Here is a 19,513-nt window from a genome sequence, read left to right as displayed (position 1 = left end):
GATTTAAAAATTCACTAAAAATTCAGATAACTGACCAAAATGCCTCGAATTATGAAAATATTTGGACAGACCAAAAGCAAAAAAAAAAAAAAGCTTGCAGAATCCTCTAAAGAGCAGCATTTACTACATACGAAGTTAATTAGAGTTAGTTTCTTGCCAAACAGAGTTTCACATTTGCTTGTCAGTATTTCAGGCTGTTGTTCTGGAGTGTTTAAGACTCAGAGGTGTGGAAAACCTTGGCGTTTGTAATTGGAAGTGAGATGGGAGTGATGATGGTTGGTGAGATGGATCTGTTAATTAGAAATCTGATTGGAACAATTGGGAAGATAGGCAGCAGGGAAGCGCATAGCTCATGATGGTGAGGGGTTTGCGTGCTGAGTGGCATGCTGAGAAGGTGTGAAGATTATTTAATTGGACCTAACACCTCAGGGAGGCAAAAAGAAATCTGTCAAGGGGGGAAAAAAGAAAAAAGTTTAAAAGTTTCGAAGGACCTAAATATTTCCTATGCTGAACCTTACGTTCATAGCCTTTTCACTGATAAAGGTTTTGCCCAAATGGCATTTGTGATAGCATTTGGCCAAAAGTCATCGTGTTCCTGAAAAATTTTCTATATGTCAAGTCCTAAAGGAGACAATTTAATATTTACAAAACAGATCGTTGCCATCAAGAAGCAGCCTCTGATGGTTCTTACTGCTTTCTATGAAAGTCATTGTCTCCTTGTCTGCTCTTCTCAGTCTCTGACCCTCCAGCTGCCACCACACTCAGCTCTGTCACTTCCTAAATACCTGCATCATTCCACTCACTGCTCTACACTACATGCCCAGCAGGGAAAGGTGCCTTAGTAACAGTGTCTATCAGAAAGACATGATGGTGACCAAATATCACAATGATTGGAATATCTTACAGTTTTGACCTTCATGGGGCATTCTTTTATCTAAAAAAGGTCCTGAAACAGCTCCATCAGCAGGAGGCCTTTGCAAGGATAGTAAGACAAACCTGTTTTTTTCACTGTGTACAAATCATGACAGTTGCACTAAGCTGACTGAGAGAGTGATGTGGGTAAATATGTAGGGTTGTTTGCAGGAAAATAGCAATTGTCATTAAAAAAACTGCATTCTGTATCATACCTACATAGGTTTAATGGAAATGTCCAGTGCTGGTTTTGAGTAGGTACAATTTTAAAGAGTTTTGAGGTCAAACGCTACAATGATGAGTGGGAGGATTTATGAGAAATGGGAAAAATAACACAGCAGCCTGATTTTGTTTTGTTCCCAGTCCTTGGCCATACACCATTTTCCAGCGTGGTTTTGACTTGGTGATGGGGGAGCAGCCGTCTGACCGCATCTTCAGGTAAGAACACTGACAGTCCTGGTTTTTTTTTTTAATCATTGAAGTCAACATATTTTAAATAGCTTTTGGTGTCTGACTATTTTACTTCTGTTTTTCCAAGCAATAAAACCATGAACCGTAGATTTAAACCACACCTGTAACATAATCCCAACACAACTGTTACTGAATTGTTTTCATGTATTCTATTCTGTGAAGCTTTTACATGTGTGTGAGACAACCTGGAAAAACCCATCACATGGTCAAAATGTAACATGTAAAATGTTCCAGGTTTTTCTGAACTGAAATAGGTTACCTTTGTCATGTATCTCAAGCAGCAGTGAACTTTAAGCGTTTAAATATTAATCATCACACTTAATAGTGAATATGAAAAGTGTCACATTTATCTGAATGATGCTTCACCCACCTCTACATTTACAAACCTGATCTCTTTCTGTATGAACATGCTACTGTCAGATTTGTACAAACATTTTTAATAGTCTACAATGAGAAATGAGTGATCAGATTATCAGCATCATTCACATCAGTGTGTGTCTCATTACCTGAGCTAGAAAACATTTTACTCACAACATTTTAAGCGAAGCCTCGTCACTGTCTCTTCACTTCACTGATCTCTGTTCACGCTGCCATCAGTCTGGAAATGATCACTGATTTATTCAGCTCTCTTCTTCAGTTTATTAGTTCATTTAATCATTTCAAAACTTTATACAGTCTGTGTAAGTGCTCTTCTCTGTGTTGATGGTGATGACAGAACAGGAGCAGTGCAAGAAAAAATTCTGACTGCTGATCTTATCACAGTCTGACTTGATCAGGCTCATTTCACTATGGCACATAACTATAAAAACTTGGGCCTCACAAGGTTTTTAGACAGTTTAGACAGATTAACTCTTTCACCAGATTAATTCTATTACCAGATTTATGCTCAATGGCTCAAAGGAAAGTATTTTTTTTTATCACACAGATGTTTATATCTTCAAAGTAAATGGTGATCAAACCCATTTCTGCTCTCTGAGACGCCCCAAGTGCTTCTTCATAAGCATCAAAGATTTAAAGGCCTAATCTTCAACCACTAAAATTCTGAATAAGGTTATCCAACAAAAATGTCTCATAAATTAATCATTTTGAATAAAAATGCCAAAGTGTAAATTTTACATTTATATTCATCCCTCTATCAGACTTTCAGCCATAAAATATTTCATCTGTTTATACTCATTAAAAAAGTCCATTTCCGTTGTGCCGGTGTAACGGAACACCAGTGTTCTGGTGAAAATGGTTCCGAACGCAACACCATCTCTGCATGCAGATGGCCAAGGCAAATTATATGCAATTAAAATAAAATAGTGCTGTCATGTCAGGACATGTTATTTGGCAGAAAAATGCACTTTGGTCAAAACCAGATTTCCTTTTTTTCCCTTGGAATTCAGCCACATCCGGTGGATTTTCCCAGACACACATTGTAATGCATTTCCTAACATTTGACAAGCTAAAATGTAAATGTCAGGCTTCTAGTTTAATCAAACAGCTTCTGTCATGTAAAATATCCTGGAAAAGAGCGATATTAGATTTGAAGACCACCAGCCAAACACACACTCATGGGAGAATGGATTATACACATTTTCCATCTCACCAATTATTTAATAAAATCTGTGCCCATTAGCTTTTATCATAATTTCTCAACCTTGGCCAGTGCCAAAGCGCCAAAGCATTTTTTGGTTAATTTTTGTCATTCGAACTTGCTTATAATTTATCCATGAATACTGAATACATGAAAACAAGTGGAAGAAAACTGACTATTAAAAATAAGACTGTATAACCTAACAAGTACATGACTGCAATTTAGTAATTAATCCGTATAATAATCAAAATATAGAGGAACATGACACTGAATGTGACAGCCATGTCTTGGAATTTTAATCAAGGATAATTCAGTAACTATGCTTAATGATTTGAGTCCTGATGTAATTAACCGCTGTGCACCAGTCTGCAAAAAGGCTTTTTCACACATATAATTTGCTTTATTTATAAAAAATAGTTTTTCATTCAGGAGGGGCGAAGCTGCGTTCGGTTCAGTGCTTAGCTCCTGGCACTTTATCGGTGTGTGTTTTGGTGATTAAGCGCTTTGTTACACCTGAAGAAGTTGCCAATATAGATCTCACCTGAATATATGCACAAAGCGCAGAGAGATGATTAATTGTTCTATTTTTAAGCAAACTTAAACACCAGTATTTTACACTGCTTATATGAGGCTTATATTCTGTTCTTCTATATACATTACAGAGCTGGAGCTGAAACGCTAAAAGAATGATCTCAGGTTTAATTAATTTTTTTTTTTTTTTCAATAAAAGATTTTGTATTCTCTTTTTCAGCATTATAGTTGGATTTTGTTGAATATTTGAAAAAGCTTCAAATGTAATGTGCATAATAGTGTTGTATAAACATGTACTGTTTTCCTTTTTCAAGGTTTTTTTCTTAATATAAAAGAAAGCTCTGCCATCTTTCAACTCTTCAGTGTAATATATGAACACTTTGACATAACCTTGTATTCCAATTCACTTTACTGTTTTTATATTTATGTGGCAAAGAGCTTAAAAGAAACCCAGTTTCTGATTCTGGATGCTCGGGTTCAGACAGCTTCCTGTTATTGAATACTCTAGATTTTTTTGGGAACATGCAGCTTTATATTTTTAAAGAAAATTTTTATTCTTTGCTTGGAATGTACTGCTGTAACAGCAATGAATTTATAGTAAATATATCTAAAATGATTTTTAAAGTGAAGTATGGTGATCTGTTTGCAGGGAGGTTTGTACAGTATATCACTAATATATATCATAATGTTTTCAGTAATATACTGTGAATTTGAAATACATACTGTAGATACATTTAAATGATTTTGACTGTGTGTGTGGAGTTTGCATGTTCTCCCTGTGCTTGGTGGGTTTCCTCTGGGTGCTCCAGTTTCCTCCCACAGTCCAAAGACATGCTTCTAGACTGATTGGAGTCTCTAAATTGCCCGTGGTGTGTGATTGTGTGAGTAAATGAGTGTGTGTGTGAGCCCTGCGATGGGTTGGCACTCCGTCCAGGGTGTATCCTGCCTTGATGCCCGATGACGCCTGAGATAGGCACAGGCTCCCCGTGACCCGAGTATAGATCGGAGAAGCGGTACAGACAATGAAATGAAATGTTCATTTGGATGATTTTTTTTTTAAATTACAAAACAAAATAAAATAAATTCTTGGATGCACTCGAGCAGTTAAATCATTACTTTGGTGTTGCTGGGATTTGAGCTCATGACATTTTATGCATGACATTCTCAGCCATCACTTCTCACTTCTTTTCTTGTTGCTATCAGAAACAAAGGGGAAAAACAAAAAAAAAAACAAAAAATCTGCAAAAACCTGGTTGCATAAGTATGCACACCCTTGTATAAAACTTACCAGGCTATCGAGAGATTCATGATTCATGACACAAGAACCTCATCATAGTCATTTTAACCTAGGTGTTATGGCCATTGCAAACTTCATTACAAACATCAAAACGTGTGAAAGGTTTGCGTTTGCTTGTAGCTAATAGCTAAAATAAAGATCAGGTCAGATCTTGAGGTAGAGAAGCTTTGCTGTCTCTCATACCTAGAATCCCACTCTTTAATGCTTTTTCTGGTATTTTACTGTATATCTCTGGATTGCTTTAAATGCCCACTTGTGTACAGTACAATTTTGTAAAATAAATACTGTCAGTTTTCTGCAGCATTTTCTTTTCCTCACAGTGAAAATTTAGAGATATAAGATAACTCAACAGGGAAAATGCCAGGCTTTACCTTTTTGGAAATTGTCCCATAATCTCCCATAATGATTTGTTTTTGAGTAGCATATAAGGATATCATAATATATTGCATACTATTAATGTTTTCAGAAGTGGCTTACTGCTTAATTATGGACTGTTCCACAAACCAACACACACACACACACATATATATATATATATATATATATATATATATATATATATATATAATAACATATTTGTCACTCTGATGAAGACAGTGAGATAATACAGGTTTAATACATTTACTAAATTAGAATCATGCACAGGCATTTAATGCTCCACATAAAGGCAGGTGCTAGACAGAGTTATGTTCATTACCCACAGAAGTTTGATAAGGGAAGTATAATTGGATGTAATTAAGCCTTTGCATTTATAGCTGTTTTATATTGTCATTTAATTCTTAAAATGACCCCAAGTGTCAATCCTATCCTTGCCCTTTTATTATGCTAGCTTGGCACTTTAATAAATGCAAATGAAACTATTTGGATACAAAAAAATGCAAAGTCTTTGAAATAGTGTCTTTAACTGTTTCACTGGCCTTTCTGACACAGTTTATCACCAGATATGTGATTAATGTATGTCTGATATTAAGAATCAGATTACAGAGGCTACACTAGAGGTTTGCACAGTACTGTTTTTTTTTATCCCACTGCTGCCTGCTTTATTATGCACCCCCCCCACCCCCTTTCCCCCCATGCCCGCTTAAAATTCACTCAGTATGCTGTTTGCTTTGTATGATTTTTTTCTTCCTGGTCTCATGTTGTCATTTTCCCCGGGAGAGAAAGAGAGAGAGAGAGATGGAATAAAACAAATACACAGGTGTATACAAGAGTTTTAGTTGTTATTTTTTAATTGGCTTCTCAGCATACAGACTCATCTTAACATATTTTACTGTCAACACAGAAGAAAATAATATCACAGATTAAATACGACCTCCGTCACTCAAAATTATAAACCAAAAAAAAAAAAAAATATATATATATATATATATATATATATATATATATATATATATATATATATATACACTATATTGCCAAAAGTATTCGCTCACCCATCCAAATAATCAGAATCAGGTGTTCCAATCACTTCCATGGCCACAGGTGTATAAAATCAAGCACCTAGGCATGCAGACTGTTTTTACAAACATTTGTGAAAGAATGGGTCGCTCTCAGGAGCTCAGTGAATTCCAGCGTGGAACTGTGATAGGATGCCACCTGTGCAACAAATCCAGTCGTGAAATTTCCTCGCTCCTAAATAATCCACAGTCAACTGTCAGCTGTATTATAAGAACGTGGAAGTGTTTGGGAACGACAGCAACTCAGCCACGAAGTGGTAGGCCACGTAAACTGACGGAGCGGGGTCAGCGGATGCTGAGGCGCATAGTGCGAAGAGGTCGCCAACTTTCTGCAGAGTCAATCGCTACAGACCTCCAAACTTCATGTGGCCTTCAGATTAGCTCAAGAACAGTGCGCAGAGAGCTTCATGGAATGGGTTTCCATGGCCGAGCAGCTGCATCCAAGCCATACATCACCAAGTGCAATGCAAAGCGTCGGATGCAGTGGTGTAAAGCACGCCGCCACTGGACTCCAGAGCAGTGGAGACGCGTTCTCTGGAGTGACGAATCGCGCTTCTCCATCTGGCAATCTGATGGACGAGTCTGGGTTTGGCGGTTGCCAGGAGAACGGTACTTGTCTGACTGCATTGTGCCAAGTGTAAAGTTTGGTGGAGGGGGGATTATGGTGTGGGGTTGTTTTTCAGGAGCTGGGCTTGGTCCCTTAGTTCCAGTGAAAGGAACTCTGAATGCTTCAGCATACCAAGACATTTTGGACAATTCCATGCTCCCAACTTTGTGGGAACAGTTTGGAGCTGGCCCCTTCCTCTTCCAACATGACTGTGCACCAGTGCACAAAGCAAGGTCCATAAAGACATGGATGACAGAGTCTGGTGTGGATGAACTTGACTGGCCTGCACAGAGTCCTGACCTCAACCCGATAGAACACCTTTGGGATGAATTAGAGCGGAGACTGAGAGCCAGGCCTTCTCGTCCAACATCAGTGTGTGACCTCACAAATGCGCTTCTGGAAGAATGGTCAAAAATTCCCATAAACACACTCCTAAACCTTGTGGACAGCCTTCCCAGAAGAGTTGAAGCTGTTATAGCTGCAAAGGGTGGACCGACGTCATATTGAACCCTATGGATTAGGAATGGGATGTCACTTAATTTCATATGCGAGTCAAGGCAGGTGAGGGAATATTTTTGGCAATATAGTGTATATATATATATATATATATGGTTTATTATCCTGTGGTCTTTGTTTTTGAGCTGCTCCAGCATGCGTGTCACCTTGAACCAGAGGTTTCAGTCTTGTGGCTGCTGAACAGGACAGCTTTTAGACATTTATCACATTGCACAAAGGGTAGTTTATGTCCATCTGTGTCTATGACATGTGATACCCCTAATACTCAATCATCTGACTTGCCTGAGGTTGGCTTCTTACCACTTAACTGACTATTCTTTTTTACTCTATTCTGACTTTTGACAGCTTGACAAGTTTAATCCTGTGCCACAAGAAATCTGGTTAGGTCTCGAGATTGACCTCTAGCCTGTGCTTTCTCTAAAGATCAATGAAGTGACAGTGTTCAGCTGAAAGCCTACTGGATGATAGCTCAATAGTGGGATTAATCATGACACATACACAACTCTATATAACAAAGTCCAACAGTTACATTTGAGTGCAGAGAACAGTATCTAGGTGAGATATCCACTGATGCAAGCGTGAGACTTTGGTACACCTGCCAAACAGCATACAAGAGGCAATATATGAAGGAGCTTAGTGATTTAGGGAATCACATGTGAAGTACATAGTTAGGCTTTGTTTCCTTAAGCAGGGGTTTAAGCCCCAGCACTGCCAAGTTGCCACATTAAGGCCCTTCAGCAAGGCCCTGAACCCTCTCTGCTCCATCATGGTGCTCTGACCTCAAATTCCTAGCAAGCTGGGATATGCAAAGAACAGAATGTCACTGTGCTGTAATGTACAGTATATGTGACAAAAGCTTCTTGGTCTTGTACATAATTCAGGCTGCCAGTGAACTGACACATTAATACGTGGGATCTGCTTCAATCTTCAAGTGTACAAGTTGTCACAGATCTTTCACATTTGAAGCAGTTGGTAATTATACCAGTCGAAGAAAGAAAAGATAAAAGTGTGAAATCTCTTACATTTTGCAGTCTGATTGGGGTTATGCTATTTCAGCGCAGCCTGTGCCGTTGACAGTGATGTTACATTAAATATTCAAATATATCCAGATTAGGATTAGAAATACAAAGGTTTTTTAAAATAGGATTTATGGGACTTGACTGTCAACCTTAGCCTAACTTAACATAATTACATGTTTGCTTAATACTTTTTCTATTTATTTTTTATTTAGTTACTTCCTTATATACTTAATAGTGTACTTAGATGTACTTTAGCGCTTCATATAATACATGCTTACTTATGAACGAACATACTCATGAGTTGCACTGCCAGCAAAGAGCCTGTACGCTTTCCTCACTTCAGTTGCAAAGCATGTATATGATCAGCTAATACATCCAGATGGAAACACTTGTGGAATTAGGAAATACAAACCGAAATAGAAGCCTGTTTCTCAAACTCTGACAGTGAAATGATGTCCATAGAGTCACGGCTGTGGGTTCAATCAGCTTTGATGAATATCTGCATATCTGACATAGCCAATGTCATTCACTGTATCCATCTCAAGGCAACACCTCTCATCTGGTTGCGATTTCAGATTTATAAAGCTCATACCTTTCAGTTATGCCTCCATAATTATATGCAATGACTCTGTGTATAGCTTATGTAAGCATCTCCACTGGGTTAGTGAGGATCCAGTTGATTGCTACAGTCTGCACATAAATGTTCTGCCAGAGTTTAGGCATAGACCTGCTCACAAACACATCTGCCTTTCTTCATTGAAGATTCATGTTTTTACCAATTTCACTTGCCTCATGGGATCCGGTTGGCACTGATGAATATGCCCCTGCTGTTGGACCGTTCATGCAGCAGGTTGTCTAAACAGATGGCCAGGTCGATGAGCTGGTCCAGAGTCAGGGTGTTGTCATGACAGGCTAACTTAATCTTCACTTCTTCCTGCAAACCCTGGCAAAATGTACTGATGAGTTCCTACTCAGTGCAACTACTAAAAGCAGCCATGGTGCAGAAGGTGAGAGCATAGACCGCCATAGATAGCCAGCGTGTGTGCACAGGGGGTGGACGGTGGGTACGTGCTTCTGATGATGCAGCTGTGTTTTATATCTGTCTGTCATCTGACTAACTGGAAATTGACCTCATGCACACTGAACCAATTTGAACCAAATTTTCTCAGTCCATTTCAAGCACCAGTGGAAGATGTTTGCGCCGCTTTCCACCAGCGTTAATAACATACCAGTTGAGGGAAAATCTTTGAAGAATAGTGCTCATCCCTCAAGTACAGCTCCAGAGGATTCAGAGACACCCGAGCCTCAGGTGAATTAAAGCTGTTTCTTCAGCCTGTGGTGGCCAACCTTAACAAAATATTATCTTCTATTTGTCTTGTATTTTATTATCTTCTAAAAAATATACAGTTGGATTTTAATTATTATCAAATCAAAACAGTTGCTGATTTTTATAATAATAAAAAAAATCTCCCCTTCTAAATGTGATATTATTATTATTATTATTATTATTATTATTATTATTATTATTATTATTGTTACCTATTAACATGTACACAAATTCCTACCCTTTTCTTATATAATCGCTTGTGATCACTGACATTATATTCATCATTCATGCACTAATGGTTAAATGCTGTGCAATTGCTGGGCCAAACTTTGTCCATTCTTCTCAAAGTCTTTGTTATGGCAGAAATCATTTTGGGTCCAGGCTGCACACCATATCATGTTTTTTTTATTAACATATGTTCTTACTGCAAGTTGACTGAGCATTCAGTTCCATGCTTTTGTAAGAAGCTGATACAGTTATAACGTATTGGCAAAAAATATCATACCTTTTTTATTTGTACTTACATTGTATATATTAAAGGAGCATGGAAATGAATGTGTTGGGAATTTGTGTTAAAATCGTTATGGAGTCTCATTTTTAAACAGTTTCCTATTTATCAAGCTCATGCTAGGCAGCTGGATGTGTTTAATACCCTCAAACTTCACATTTACTCTTATAAAGCACTATGGATACATTCTACAACTTTGTGTCATGTAACTCAATAAGTGTTAGAGGTTGTCCTGTCCTGTCATGTATAGACCAAATATAAAATCTTATGAAACTGGTGTTTCCTAAATGTCGTAAATTCTTCAGCAGTGCTTATGAATGCATTGTTTCTGTTATGTGAGTACTCTAACAATGTGTTAAATTGTTGTTGTCATTAGTGCTTTGTGCATCATCTAGTGTGTTCTGGATGAGTAATTATTGACTCTGTTCTATGACTATTAATGTTCTAGGAATATTAAGGAGTTTGGTGTTCAAAAAAACAGTGCTAATTACTCATATTTGTGAACAGCTGAATATTTTTCTTTAAACCTTCTGAAACAAAACAAGGGTTTGTTAAGTCTGATATTTTGGGTCTAATTGTTCATGAAGTTGGTATAAATGACCACTCATATATACACACTGATCATGTATATATATATATATAGTCATGTGATGAATTAGGATACCCCATTGAATATTAAGTTCTTTATTAAGAAATGTCAACATGTCTATCTATCTATCTATCTATCTATCTATCTATCTATCTATCTATCTATCTATCTATCTATCTATATATGAATTATATATATATATAGAGCGACCCATTCTTTATATATATATATATATATATATATATATATATATATATATATATATAAAGAATGGGTCGCTCTCAGGAGCTCAGTGAATTCCAGCGTGGAACTGTGATAGGATGCCACCTGTGCAACAAATCCAGTCGTGAAATTTCCTCGCTCCTAAATATTCCACAGTCAACTGTCAGCTGTATTATAAGAACGTGGAAGTGTTTGGGAACGACAGCAACTCAGCCACGAAGTGGTAGGCCACGTAAACTGACGGAGCGGGGTCAGCGGATGCTGAGGCGCATAGTGCGAAGAGGTCACCAACTTTCTGCAGAGTCAATCGCTACAGACCTCCAAACTTCATGTGGCCTTCAGATTAGCTCAAGAACAGTGCGCAGAGAGCTTCATGGAATGGGTTTCCATGGCCGAGCAGCTGCATCCAAGCCATACATCACCAAGTGCAATGCAAAGCGTCGGATGCAGTGGTGTAAAGCACGCCGCCACTGGACTCCAGAGCAGTGGAGACGCGTTCTCTGGAGTGACGAATCGAGCTTCTCCATCTGGCAATCTGATGGACGAGTCTGGGTTTGGCGGTTGCCAGGAGAACGGTACTTGTCTGACTGCATTGTGCCAAGTGTAAAGTTTGGTGGAGGGGGGATTATGGTGTGGGGTTGTTTTTCAGGAGCTGGGCTTGGCCCCTTAGTTCCAGTGAAAGGAACTCTGAATGCTTCAGCATACCAAGACATTTTGGACAATTCCATGCTCCCAACTTTGTGGGAACAGTTTGGAGCTGGCCCCTTCCTCTTCCAACATGACTGTGCACCAGTGCACAAAGCAAGGTCCATAAAGACATGGATGACAGAGTCTGGTGTGGATGAACTTGACTGGCCTGCACAGAGTCCTGACCTCAACCCGATAGAACACCTTTGGGATGAATTAGAGCGGAGACTGAGAGCCAGGCCTTCTCGTCCAACATCAGTGTGTGACCTCACAAATGCGCTTCTGGAAGAATGGTCAAAAATTCCCATAAACACACTCCTAAACCTTGTGGACAGCCTTAACAGAAGAGTTGAAGCTGTTATAGCTGCAAAGGGTGGACCGACGTCATATTGAACCCTATGGATTAGGAATGGGATGTCACTTAAGTTCATATGCGAGTCAAGGCAGGTGAGCGAATACTTTTGGCAATATAGTGTATATATATATATTGCCACTTCCACCCGAAACTCATTTGAAGCAGCCACGGGTTTTTTCCTTACATCAGTAATGCCGAGTTCACACTGCACAGTTTTAGCCCTGATTTTCAGTCGCCGACTAATTTCGCAAAATCACCGACAAATGCCAGAAATCTGAAGCAAATCGGAGTGTGTGCATGTTAGTGACAATCACACAGTGTGAATTACCAAAGATGCGATCTGAGAGAATCGCCGATGAGTCGTGCAAAATCGTGCAGTGTGAAAGGAGCTCTGACCGATGACCTACAGCCAATGAGAGAACGAGATACAGGGCAGCGGTGATTTTGGGGAGGAGTTATAGACCACAATATCAGCGAGCATGGCTTCAGTTGGAGCACAATATAGAGTTTATAGGTTTTTATCAGAAAAAAAATGTCTTAAATATAGTTACATCAGAATAAATAAGCTTTACAATTACATCAAACAGAAATAAAGCAGAAATATTTGCTTGACCAGCTGCATCAGCAGCAGCACATTGCAAAATTATTCATTTGGTCAATTATGCAGAACGGACAATCCTTGTTCCCTGCACTGACCATTTGACACCTGAACTTTTTGTGGGGTAACATTTCCAGTCTCAAACAAGAACTCTGATCTCTCGTGTGAGCTTGCGTTATTTCCTTATTATTTCTCCCGTACGTTTGGTTGTGAAACACAGTTTGCGGCCCAGACAGTGTTATCAGCAATTCTTCCTATTGTGAAGTTATGCAGTGTATAAACTCCTGTCGCCGAGCCATCATGCAGTGTGACTCTTGTTCCTGTAAGTTCAAACTGACATAAGAATCATAAACTGCAGAGAAAATTGGTTTTGGTGTTTTTGTATTTTTACAGAATATTCAGATCCAGTGGGTTTCCATGAAGCAAAGATACTGCATCAATATATATTGTAGACATTATTTTGCAAATATATTTATTCTGATGTGTCAAAGTGTCTTTTGTGCATGAAACACAGTCAGGGGTGTTGCAGATGGTTTGACTCCAGTGGTAACATTTCTGAGTGTAAACAATCCAGCATAAACTTGCAGTCTTTCCAGCTGCAGTCTTTGGAAGGTGAGAAACACGAGACAGCACTGTCTGGCTGCTGTAGACTCACACTGTGTAGAGGAGGTTGTTGGTTGTTGGTGTGAAGACCGTGTAGGGGGCGTGATGTGTTTATTTTACCTTCTCTGATCCTGAGCAAGTTTTGAGCTTACAAAGATTTATTAAGTCTGTGCTGTAAACCGAATGAACATATACGGTGATCCGTATCAGCACAATAATCATAATAAACATTATACATCATTGGTCCTGGTATTTTTTAAAATGTATATTATTTTTAAACATGTGCAAATTTGTGGTAGTGTAGAAACTATAAACTGTGATCACCGTGTGTATAAAATGTAAAACAGAATACATTTCAGGATGCAATCCATTTTAGGAAAATGATTATAGTGAAAGCACAAATGTTTGTTTCTGACACAATGCCTAATGCAGCATTTACTCAGGCTTAACAATGTGGGATAACTATGGTAACCGGATATTAATTTCCCCCGCGTGTGGGTGTTCATGTTTATGCTGATTGCTGCCATTATCTACAGATGCCATTGTTTTTTACTTGTTTAGTTACTGAGATTTCTGCATCCTTGATATATTATTCATACATGAAGTATTCCTTGTAGTGCAGTCCTCTGTAAACAAATAGTGTTTGCTATCATTTGATCATTTTCGAAAGAAAACAGTCAGTAGAATGCCACTTTGCCGTGCCAGACCGTGTTGAATTACAGACACACTATTAATCTATTTTTGTCACACAATCTAACGTGTATTTTCCGTGTTTCAGGTTCACTTACACTCTGGGAGAAGGAATGTGGCTGCCGCTGAGCAAAAGCTTTGTCATTCCACCGGCTGAGCTGGCCATCAACCCCTCTGCCAAGTGTAAGACAGATATGACTGTCATGGAAGACGCCGTAGACGTTAGGTGAGAGACTTTTCCACTTTATTCACTCTCAGCGAAGTAGAACAGGACAGTATGAGGTGAAAATTTAATCCTCTTACTCTTACTTAGAAATGTTATAGCACTCTTACTAGGTTTCCCTGAGCAAGCCTTTCTTTTGCTTTTACACCAGTGCATTTGCAGTTTTGTTAAAACCAAATATATACGATATAGCCAAAAGTTTGAGGACAATTGACCATAACACTGAAATTAGCTTTTGAACTTCCCATTCAACATGTAGTCCCCATTTGCTGGTTATGATAATCCATTCTTCTGGATTTTGGTTAGCGTGGCTGTGGGGATTTGTCCATTCAGCCGTAAGAGCATTATTGAGGTCATGCACTGATGTTAGGCAATAAGGCCTGGGGTGTGCTCGGTGTTCAGTGGGGTTGAGGTCAGGACTCTGTGCAGGACACTCGATTTCTCCCACGCCATCCTACATAAACCATGTCTTCATGGAGCTTAGCTCGGTTTGTGTACAGTTCTTCCAGCACTTTGTGGGCATATGTGAGTGATGGTCAGGTATCCACAAACATTTAGCCATATAGTGAACCATATAGTGAACCTAATCCAGGAAATAGAGGCACAAAATCCCAGTTCAAATGCTTCTAAATTTACATTACAAACTGATCTTCACTCTTAGGTCAAAAAGACACATACTTGATGTTTGTCAGTTTCTTTCTTTCTTTCTTTCTTTCTTTCTTTCTTTCTTTCTTTCTTTCTTTCTTTCTTTCTTTCTTTCTTTCTTTCTTTCTTTCTTTCTTTCTTTCGTAGAGTAATTGAACCACGTATTGGTCAACTGTCAGTAAAATGAAATTAAAAACAGATATTTGTTTAGGGTTTTATTTCTAAATATTATCATTTATCTATCCAGCGGCAGGATCCCGCGTGCTCATTGCTGCATGGTGCCAACCCAGCCACTGAAGAGTTAACTCTCAGTGCCGGTCCCAAGCCCACATAAAAATGGGAGGGTTGCGACAGGAAGGGCATCCGGAAAACCTGTGCCAAATCATGTGGATCAATTGACAAACAGCAGACCCTACCATTGCGCAGGACAAATGCTAGGGGAAAAAAATCTAAATACCACTGTTTAGTGATTCAGACTGACAGTAGCTTTATTCTTTCGTTCTCTGCTCCTTATCATATTAAATATGCGGTAATGATTTGATATGTTGCAAAGGAAAAAAAACAAATGAGCACTCTTTGTACTAATTAATGCAGCAGTGTGTTTTTGTAAGGCCATAGTGATCACGACTTTTCAGAAATGTTATTGCAGTTTCCTTCTGGATGTTTTACCTAATTGTAACTGAGGGAATGAAGGGTCATTCAAGTTCTTCAGAAAATCAATTAGACAAGCAAAATACACACTGCCAAGTAATGACTAAACGCTGTATTGATATTTCTCACACTGTTTTCAGACTTCAGGGGCATGTGCAAGTAATCTGAACTTATGATACTGTAACCAAACAACTATAAACCATTTACTGCTTGCCAGGTGACTTTCTGATTTTCATTCAGCTTTCTTCTTACTTCACTGTTCCTCAGACGAAGTTCACATTTTATTTATTTATTTATTTTTTAAATCTAGCGTAAAAATCTTTATTTGAGTGCACGTTTGTTCAATTTTGACAGGAGAACAGATGGCACTATTTAGTTTGGAAAATAAATGTGACAGAGCAAATAAAATCACTCAGAATTGAAAAATATATAAATATCTAGCCACAGAAGGAGCGAAAGACTAGTTTGTATGTCTCCTTATTAAAAAAAAAAAAGCTGTAAGGCATCATGAAAAAAAGGGCAGTAGGATGTGCTTTAGAAAATGTCCCTTTTCTATAATGTATATTTGTCTATTTTTATGCTTAGCCTTATAGGAAATAATACAGGAGTCACTGCTGTACGGAAACCTGAAACGATCCTCTTCATGGCCATTTGTGGCTGCCACGAACACATATCTTACCCTGATCTTAATTAGAGTGGCCCGCATGCTGTAGACTACATGCCTTGTTAAGCTTCAGTCCTTGATATGCTGATATGTATCACACACACACATACACACATATGGCTCTGTAGAACTCATAACAATCTTACATCTGCAGGCAGATCGATCTTAGACATTTATTTACGATTACAAGATATCCTCATGGGTTATATACCAACAACTGTTTCTAAACGAAAATCTCTATTTCTATCCTAGATACTAGTATAAATGATATCTATTATATACAGTAACACACCTGTGTAGTGAAAGACATGGACAGACAGTGGTGCTTGCTCTGCCCTGCCTGTTAATCACAGAACATACAGTTTTAATATTTACTCATAGTTGTTTAGAAGACACACAAGCCATTGTTAATGTGAATATAGCATACATTATATGTGTATATAAGAAAACATCTGGCTTTTTTTATAAAATGTACCATATGCATAATAATTCAGAATCTTCTGTAAGGCACTCCTGCTATATATACAGTTTTAGCTCTGAATCAGAGCTAGTTGGAATAGAATGTGCTGAATATTCCTCAGATTTAGGGTTGCTGGTGACATTCCTCTGGATTTCAGTACATTGCTCATGCAGAGTGACTGGCGTCTCAAAGGTAAATTTGACAGACCAGGCACTCCACAGACACTGGAGTGATATGCCCTAAGACACTGAGGTGCAGTTGAGTGAAAATTGCCTCACTGCCGGGTGGTTTGAGTTCACTAGAATGTCTTGCGGTAATTCACACAGTCCTCCCCTGTTGTTCTGAAGCTTAGTTACACACAGCAGACTCTGGATAAATAGTTTATAAAGAGTTGGTCTCTGAAATACTCAGCAGTGTCTCAGAGTACTCTGCTGCACTGGTGTCTATGAAAAGGACACTTTTCATCTGAGGATTTGGCTATTGGGCACCTGTGTTCATTTGTTTGAGCAAAATAATGAATTATTATTATTATTATTTTTATTTGAAAATCAAATGTATTGCTATTAAAGGGAGCCAGAGACATGGCAGTGAAGATTTTATTTACATAAGCCAAGGCAAACAAAGCAATATTCAGAAGCAGGCATTGACAGAGTTAGACTAAAGGGATTAGAAAAAAAAATATTTTAGTACAATTTCTTAGTAGATGAGTTTATTTCAAGGTCTGAGTATAGACGTTTGATGACAATTCTTTGTATTAGTTAATTATCACATACAAACACATGATTGAACTGCATCACCTTTCAAAACTAAAGATTTAAAACTAATCAGTGAGGTAATAGAAAGGTTATGAAGGCCATGTCCATTAATGTTGACCTCATACACACATCTCAACACAGAGATTCTTCACCAGTTCAAGTGCATGGACCAGTAAAGTGTGTGTAGTCCAGAGCTGTATTATCCCTATTTAAACAGCCTTAAAATTCATATTACGCATGTGAACAGTGGATTTGAGTCAGTGGTTCTGTGATGAAGTGTTAAAGGCTAGATGATCATTTCAGATGTAGCTGACTGAACTCCAGACTGTAGGTCTTAATGGACAAGCTCTGACTCATGCTGAAAATAGCCTTAAAGAAAATCTCTTAACTAAAGCAGAATGCAAATATATTCTATACATATTTAAAGCCTGAAATCCACCAACACGTGTTGGATCCAGTCCAGGGCGCATCCCTGCCTTGCGGCCAGCGTTCAGAGGATAGACTCGAGATCCATGACTCTGACCAGGATAAAGTTGTTACTGAAAATGGATGTACGTACAAAATGAAACTTTGACAAAACCCGTGGGTGTGATTAGTGGGACTGTCCAATGATTTGAATGCATAATTACGTTATATTTTACTTTTAGGAGCTGAACTTTGGATATGAAGCTGGCTGTAGTTTGCTGCTTATTTTTATTATTAGTCAAATTTATTGAATTGATTCTTGTATATAATGAAAGGTATCAGTAGTGGCCAATTTGCATTAGGCATTACTAAACTCATTTAAAAGCTTCACTGGTGGTATTTCTCGAGCCCTGCAGAAAGGAACGTTCATTGAAGTAGATTTGTCTCATTACAAAAGAGAAAGTGTGATTATGTATTCAGCACTAATACAATAATGCTATCTATCTCAATGGTCATTACGCTAATTTGTGCGATTTCTTTCTGCTTAGGCTTAGAGTGGATGGAGGTGAACGATCTAAACCATCTTTCAGTAAGCAAGTGTAGTACTATAGATACTAGTAATGATCTGTCTTCAGCTAGACAGTGTAATAAAGCTGATAAAGGAAATGTTTTCCCTATAGGACTGATGTAGGAGTTTATAATAAGGCTTTGTAAAGATGCTTCAGTGTTTATCTTCTTAGTTCTATTAGCTGTGTATTATCTTTCTAGACATGTTTTCATTTCTTTTTTTTAAAAAAAAAAGGAGGGGTGTCAGGGGGGTGGTTGGTGAAAATCATAATAACAGTCAAACATCAAACCCATTTGTACAAAGCTATCGTTCAGCATCATGTGAGTGAGGGCATTACATTTGCAAAACAATACAGACCATGTTTTTTCTCTCTCACCAGGCTTGAGTCGTCACAGCATGCTCATAAATCCTCTCCATTTATCAAACACATCCCACTTACTCAGTGCTGCAGTGATTCAGTAAGCTCAGTACAGATCAGACAATAAAAAGGTCACATTTCTGTTTTCCCATCATGATTATTGCTTTTTCAAATTTCAAAACACTAAATTCTAAACACACACACACACATCATTTCATTCAGTACAGCTCAGACTCCGGCTGCAGCAACAGGTTCACATGGTCAGGGTTTGGCAAGAATTTGAATGCTTTTTTCTCTCTGAATTAAACATTTGACTATCTGCTCAACAATAATTATATCATTTCAGTTTTGATTGCTTGGTTGATATAATTGATTAATGAATTGATGACACTGTGGAAATGACCTGAGGATATCTCTGGACATTTATTGTGACAGAAATGACCAGGATTAATGATTATGTAGTTTGTCCTGCTGCATAATCAGCTAGATAATAACACACTGACAAAAAAAGCAGCACTGCAGAAATCCAACTGTACATCCAGATCTAATTCAGAGCTTGGAATGACCTCATTTTCGAACTGGTCGAGTTAGTCATGAACTGTGGTGTGTATTTAGTTGCTAAAAAAAATGAACTGTATAGTAATAGACTTAACAGGTGAATATGTCTGTATGCTGAATGATCTATTTCTAATACGTATATATATACTGAAGCCAGAGCTGAAGAGACTGTCCATAAATTACGAGAAGAATTGGGAGTAGAGGGACTTTTGTGGCACAGGAAGTTGGCATTAGTTACAAGAAGATGTTTTCAGTATT

The 19,513-nt window shown here is 38.2% G+C and overlaps 1 protein-coding gene across 5 annotated transcripts in view; it reads left to right on the top strand.

Annotated features, from left to right (window-relative positions):
- Positions 1-19,513, top strand: part of astn1 (astrotactin 1) — a 223,908-nt gene that overhangs the window by 97,782 nt on the left and 106,613 nt on the right. For all 5 annotated transcript variants that reach the window (XM_058395830.1, XM_058395827.1, XM_058395829.1 and 2 more), the window contains 2 exons: positions 1,276-1,350; positions 14,057-14,194. In XM_058395830.1, coding sequence (XP_058251813.1) covers positions 1,276-1,350; positions 14,057-14,194 — 213 coding nt within the window. The remainder of the gene's footprint in view (positions 1-1,275; positions 1,351-14,056; positions 14,195-19,513) is intronic.

Source organism: Hemibagrus wyckioides, linkage group LG07 (genome assembly GCF_019097595.1).
Source record: "Hemibagrus wyckioides isolate EC202008001 linkage group LG07, SWU_Hwy_1.0, whole genome shotgun sequence".
Taxonomy (NCBI): Eukaryota; Metazoa; Chordata; class Actinopteri; order Siluriformes; family Bagridae; genus Hemibagrus; species Hemibagrus wyckioides.
The sequence above is the reverse complement of the archived record's forward strand: the minus strand, read 5'-3'. Positions and strand labels throughout refer to the sequence as shown.